Genomic DNA, 7130 nt, shown 5'->3' with positions numbered 1-7130 from the left:
CCCCTTTCACTCATTGTTTTATGTATTTGTTTAATCCCATTTAGTAAACCCTATCAGATCTCTTCAGCAGCTCGTGGCGGATTCCTCGTCAAACTGGAATATGTCAACAGCTGTAAGCAACATTTAATGTCTGCCCACTTTACTTCTGAAATGTTGCTATTTTGGCAGGCTCTGCGCGGACTGTGAGTTGATGGAAGGGAGAGAGGGGGCACTGGGGAGTATAGGGTGGGCCCGAGGCTCGCTGTCTCTGCCGCTGACTTCTGTGCGAATCACCGGGTCTTGTTATGGCCAGGGGGAGCTGCGGCCAAGAAACGGTCTGTCTGGATGTGAACGGAGAATTTATTGCAGGAGAGGACACTGCGCGGACGATTTGTTGAGAGACAGAGACGATGGAGTCCATCACCCATGATATATAGATCAGAAGGGAGGTATAAATACCCCCCCAAAAGACAAACACCCGGGCTCCAGTCTCCGACTGGCTTGAGGAGAGGCGCCCTCATAAAAGCTAACATAAACAGTTTACCAGCAGACGAACGAGCGGGCCCTGCTGCAAGACAAAAGTCTGTACCTTATGAAAATATTTGAGTTGAGTTAGAAAGAGCCCTCCATCTTGGGTGGCATAGTATTTAGGAGAATGGATGAAATGGAAGAAAAAAATGTGAGAAAGTATAACAAACCACAAATACCTTTCACTTTTTTTTCTTTTGTGGCTTTCTGCAAATTAATATGTGTGTGTTGGCAAGAGCTGGTCCTGGAAGCCTTACGTTGCTTTTTTTTCATTTGAGCACTGACTAGCGGTCATACCAAAGTACTTGTACCCAACTCATCCCCGTTTTCCCTCGTCTTCTACATTTCTTTATTGTTTTAACGCTCGATTTACCGCCAACTGCTAAACAGTTACCATAGAGTAGATAGAAGCATCTTTCTGTCGGAATAAGTTAATACCGGGTTCATAATAAATGCCACCCACTCGCTGCTTTCGTGAATTTCACTTTTCCTATGAAAGCTTGATTTCTTTCTCTTGGCAGCAGTTTTAGTTATGTTCACAGAGTGTCAAATGCATGCTTTATTAGGTACCCATCAACCTACTTCCAGAGCAAAAACACATGACTCACGACCGCACTAACAGAGTGTTATGCCACCCTTAAGAAAGACGTGCCATGTGCGGTTAGTGCATACACACCAGCATAGCAACATTAAGTAAAAGGTTTTATTTGCCATCATCCCATAAGTGACACTTGTAACCTTTGCCACCATGCTATAGTTTTCAGTCCTCAAATTAATTTGTCTAAAAGCAGGGTGATATACCTACATTCAGTTTGGCCCTAGGAAAATGTTGACTTGACTGGACCAGCGCTGCGTCCAAGGCGCACTGAACACTCGGGCGCCTTTGACACTCACATGCTTAAAAGGAGCCCTGTCCGTAGCAGACAGGCTAGGACACCAGCAGAGGGCGCTATGACCCCAGCCAGGGGACAGAGACAGCGGGACGCGCCCACGCCGCTCCGCCACTCAGAGAGAGGGTGGTATTAGGCCGGCCCTGGCCACGGGCCAACAAGAGCGCTTAATGGCAATTACATCACGGCCGCGGGGCGCCGGGCACATAAATCCCAGGAAGCAGGTAGCGCCGAAGATCGGCGTCCAGCGTCAGTGAGAGGCAAAGCGTGCACGGAGCCGGACGGCTAGAGAGTGGACTGAGCGGCAGAGCACTTCAGCAATACTCGGAATCTTTGGTCAGAGAGCAGCAGCAGCGCTCTCTGCAGTCCCTTAACGAAGGGAGAGTTGTCTAAGAGAGCCACGCCACAGATACGGATTTTCAAAGCAGCCACAATCACTTCGAAAACACTAATTCTCTCTGTTAGGACTGGTTGTCATAGAAGGATCACTTCAGTCACTGGAAGAGCAGCGGTGATCTGTCTCGTTCTTCTAAAACTGACTCAAAGAAGGATTACTTTAGACACCAGTACAGCAACAATAGTGTGTGGGATACTGGTCTGTAGACACTGACTTAAAATAAGGTAGAATTACACAGATCCAAGTTCCCCACATTTTGCAGAAATCCTTGGCGCTGGTGCCCCTGTGCACGAGGCAAAGGACAGCTATACCTGCCAGTGCCAGGGTTGTCGTTTCCTTCCGATTTTTGGCCCGGAGTCTTCGGTTGCCATGGCGATGAGGCTGAAAGTGAGCGCCTGAGAGCCCAGAAGTTACTGGATGCTGCGGGCTCTGGAGCTGGAGTTGACGAAGATTTAAAGCCCGCTGATCGGCCGGATTGTGCAGCCGCAGACAGAGCGGTGCCAGCGTGCGCCCTGCACAGGCAGCCTGCACCCGTGAGTCCAGAGACATTCGGATACCCCCGCTCTGATGCCTGTTATATGAGAGCGACTCACCTCGAACTCCAGCATGGATCACCCCCCGTGCCTTCTGACTTTTTACGCCCTGCTGGTTCTGCTCGGTCTCCGAATAGAGCAGGGCAGCTGCCAGCACTACCTGCACATCCGCCCCTCGCCCAGCGACAACCTCCCCCTGGTGGATCTCCTCGAACACCCGGACCCCGTGTACGACCCCAAGGAGAGGGACCTAAACGAGACTCTACTGCGGGGGCTACTGGGCGCCCACTTCGACCCCACCTTCATGGCCATCACGCTGCCAGAGGACAGGCAGCAGGGGGTGGAGGACTTGGGGGAGCTGGACATGCTGCTGCGGCAGAAGCCCTCGGGGGCCATGCCCGGGGAGATCAAGGGGCTGGAGTTCCACGAGGGGGCGCTGCCGGCGCAACAGCAACCGCAGGGTAAGAGGCAGAGACTCAGCAAGAAGCTGCGCCGGAAGCTGCAAATGTGGCTTTGGTCGCAGACCTTCTGCCCTGTGCTCTACACGTGGAACGAGCTGGGTAGCCGCTTCTGGCCGCGCTACGTGAAGGTGGGCAGCTGCTACAGCAAGCGCTCGTGCTCCGTGCCCGAGGGCATGGTGTGCAAGGCAGCCAAGTCGGTGCATCTGACCATCCTGCGCTGGAGGTGCCAGCGGCGGCAGAAGTGCCACTGGATACCCATACACTACCCCATCATCTCGGAGTGCAAGTGCTCGTGCTGAGGCCCTCTGGACAGTGACCGTGCCAGTCAGTGACTTTACCTGGCACGGGGCAGGGCTGGGGCACACAGACTGCTAGAAGTCTGGGACACTCACTAACTCATGACCCCCCTACATCTCCAGGCAAGGTCCAGAGCAGGAGGGCAGTGCCTACAGGAATGTACAAAATGTGTTTGTATTTATGGTACAAAGTCTAAATTACTATTAAAAAAAGGTCAGTATTATTCGTCAAAATAACCAGCGTCTACTGTAATTTCAAGACTCTTGTCCTGGTTGTTGCTAATGTATCTATTTATATTCCAGAGCACTTCGCGTTGCGAAGCAGTTTTAAAACTTTTTATTTAGAAGGACTTTAAAGCTATTTTCCATTCTTCGGAAAGTGCAGTTTTATGGACCTCAGAAGGCATAGAGAGTACAATTGTATTTTACAGTTATTGTAAATATAGAGAGAGCACATGTGAAAGACTAATCATGTAAATTAAGAGTATCTGCTATTTATTCTTTATATCATGTAGTAAAAAGTGCAGTGCAGAATTAAAGTAAACCACTAAAACATGACCTGTGTTGAGCTTGCCTTATATTTTCATGTCTTGATGCCTTATTCTATGCTACAGAAACCAGCAGCCTAGATTGTATTATCTGTTTTCATTTCTTGACTACTATGCCATGGTCTTATTTCTTGACTACTATGCATGTTCACTCAGACCGAGAAGTGACGTTTCATGGGTCTGACAACTCAGGTGGGGAAACCAGTTGGCCAGTTACAAAATATATTTTTCTGTATCCTGTTGCTACTTGTGAGTTTTTGGACACTGGATTACAGGGTATACTAGGAGTAGATCGCGTGCTATGCAAATAATAAATCATTTTTGTCCAGCCAGAAAACAAGGATCATTCTACTGCATAAACAAAAATATACTCTCCCCACCGAAGCCAAAATATCCTCATGTGACAGAAATGGGCGATTCAAAAAGCAAATGGACTCCACTGTGATTTTTACCATAGCTTTTCAGACGATGTGCCAACACCTAGATATCACAACTGTGCAAAGCATGTCATTTTTTGTAATTGATTTTCCTTGGCGAGGGAGACCAGCTCCTGCAGCCTGACAATTAACGTGGGAATTCCAGTTGGATAGTGGCAAATCGTGTCTACTGGTTCCAGTAGCAGTATGCGACTTTTGCACATAGTTCATCATATGTCCAGCCATAAAAAGGGATATTCTGCTTAAATGATTTCTGAAACTAAAAGAAACCATAAGACCAGAAACTGTCTGACCGAAAACATTTGCAACTGGTTGCTCTTTACTGTTGAAGTCCAGCTCGTGTAGTCTGGCAAATCAGGTGGGAATTGCAGCTAACCAGTTTCAAAGGAATCGTAGGGAACTTAGTTGCAGTGCATGGGTTTTACACATTAGTCTGTGGAAGTTGATCTTCCCAGGGTAACATGAGGAATAGTATTGGTTAAATAATATAGTCATCTAACAAAACGAAAACATTAGACACTAATGACCAGGCCCAAGATGCGACTAGAGTGATTAGACATCTTCCCTATAGCGGATAACTTCATACATAACCCCTATTGAGTGCTACCAACTGGATCAAGCAGAAATCAGTTTTTACAGATCTATTGGTGTTTCAACCTGGGAATGGGACTGGAAAACAATCATATTGGAGCACATTTTGGGCTGTTATCTTTGAGTCACTGTGTCTGGTGTCCGATCTCAAGGCATTTCATTTTGTTTTGTTTTTCTTCTTCGTTGGAGTTCTGACACTTTTTCTGCTCTAAGTAGCCGGGTGCATGTAGGAACAGGCCCCGTGCCCTCTGTGACGACCCTCTGGTGCAGCCCGGCCTCCTTGGTTTTGTGCTTTCTGGCTGCCTTTCCTCTCACAATGGGACACGTGTCGTTCACACCTAGCGTTGTGGTCAGGCGCCGCTGAAACTTGACCCCGGCGCTCTGCCTTTGAGTTTTCTTGCACACACGTTACGGGTTTTATCCGGCCTGATCCCATCACGGAAGCGCGGCTCGGAACTCCGGGCAAAGGGCAGCGAGGGGCTCCTTAGTCGGCCCTGGAGGCAGGGCTTCATCTAGACAGGTGCTCCAGGAGCCCGACCCTGGGCTTTGATTCTATCTCCTCTATTATTAGGCCATCATAACCCTCTCAGAAGGTGTGAAGAGGCCTGAAGCTATCTGCTTAAGCCTTCCCCAATTCACGGCCCCAGGAGAGGCCCTCGCGCCCCCTCAGCACACGAGATTACTGTCAGCAGAGCTGCACTCAAGCATCATTGAGTCCCAACAGCTCATTCTCGGCGCCGCAGAGAACGCTGAGCAAAGAAAGTCATCAATCCGCTCACCCTATGTTATTGCGTTTTTCTGGGCGCTTGCGTATCCTAGAGAAAAGTGTCCCTCGTCCGCCCCAGCAATTCAAGGCCAACATTCTCTTTCCGATTACATTTCGTAGCTTTTCTGCCCCGACGGATGCGCCAAACAATCGATGCCTTGCACACATGAGAGCTGACGCGCCATTCGTTAGGCTTGAGTAGGCTGAATTTAAGTGTGGTGCGCAAAACGTGCAACACGTTAAGATTTCGTCAATTTAAAAACATTGGAACTCTGCAGTGCGTGCCCAAATATTTCTAGAATTATAGGACATATGTTGATTCTCCCACCCTGGACTGAGCCTTCTTGCTGCCTGGCAGAGCACGTGAGCAACAAGACACTGTTGATGGGCATTATCCCTTAAACAAGTGCCCCCTGCCTCTCATATGTTTCTGCGGCTTAAAGGGGTGGCTTACGAGCAATCAGAACGCCATCCCTAACAACAAACTACCCACGTGGGTTCCGACGGCCCTGCCATTTCAAAATATACTGACATAGGACCATTGATGACCCTCCACATAGTCTCGGGGCTCAGCCTGGAGACATTAACAGTGACAATTCTTTCTTGGAATTCATTCCTCTTGTGAGGAGCAGAGGACTTTTCCAATGCATCTCGCCTCTCTACATCTCAATCTTCCTGTCCGCAACTCTGTCCGATTGCCCCTCTCCCACCCTCGCCCCCGAAACCAGCCTGTGGGACATTTAGGACCCCCATTAACCCAGCTAAGGGCACAAGTTGCATTATCCCCCTAGAAGGCGGGTTGTTGCCTCCGAGACTCTCTCACGGCTCATTGTAAAGGGATTACACGTTACAGACCGCCTTGTTATGATGCGCGCGTTTAATCTGCCTGGCGCCTGAAAGACACGCTGGATGGATGATCGCATTCAACCGATCCCTAAACGTCGGCGGGCTCCAGGCGGGGCAAACAAACGTAATTTATTTCCGAGAAGAAAGGGAATATTGAGACACTACAGTTTATAAATGGTCTTCCAGCTTGTGTATTTTGTGTGAGGCGCTGACAAAAACACACAAAATACTATTAAAATCGGTCATTTATTACTAGGTGAACCGAAGCCAGACCAGTGTGTGCCTGTGGCTAATGCTGATTACACACAGTATAGCGCGCACACCCTTATTACTTCAAGCGACGGTTTCCTTTACTGGTAAACACGAGACGTGAACAGACTAATTCTGCGCGGTAATTTCAGCCAAATACCATAATGTCAACAGCCTAGCCGCAGAGGTTAAATATACGAATGAAATACTGTACTGACGAACTCCTTAATACGTCGTATCCGAGAGACTGTAGCGCTAGACCAAATAATAAAACTGATGTCGAGAGACTGGGTAGAGGAGGGAAACGGCATACTGAAACAAAACCCATATGTCAAGTTGGCATTTGCTTGAAATCTGATACATATATATATATATATATATATATATATATATATATATATATATATATATATATAATAAAATACAGGTTCTCTATATGCCCTTTATACTTTATTTTTCAAAGAGGAATGAAAAACGGGCGAGCACGACAGACTGCCCAACTCGTCAACATAAAGTCACACACACGGGAGTATGGCAGCTCAAAACACACTCACTTCACAGCCATGGAAGTCATCAAATTTTCCCTACAAAGTCGCGTATAGGGGAGCA

General features: G+C 48.1%; 1 protein-coding gene across 1 annotated transcript; it reads left to right on the top strand.

Annotated features, from left to right (window-relative positions):
* The first annotated feature begins 1602 nt into the window (after window positions 1-1602).
* On the top strand, window positions 1603-3633 carry NOG (noggin). The gene has a single exon (XM_069200014.1). The coding sequence runs from the start codon at window positions 2401-2403 to the stop codon at window positions 3085-3087; it is 687 nt and encodes a 228-aa protein (XP_069056115.1). The 5' UTR covers window positions 1603-2400; the 3' UTR covers window positions 3088-3633.
* Window positions 3634-7130: the final 3497 nt, after the last annotated feature.

This window comes from Pleurodeles waltl, chromosome 7 (assembly GCF_031143425.1).
Source record: "Pleurodeles waltl isolate 20211129_DDA chromosome 7, aPleWal1.hap1.20221129, whole genome shotgun sequence".
In the NCBI taxonomy this organism is placed as follows: Eukaryota; Metazoa; Chordata; class Amphibia; order Caudata; family Salamandridae; genus Pleurodeles; species Pleurodeles waltl.
Note: the sequence above shows the minus strand (reverse complement) of the source record. Positions and strands in the feature narration are given on the sequence as shown.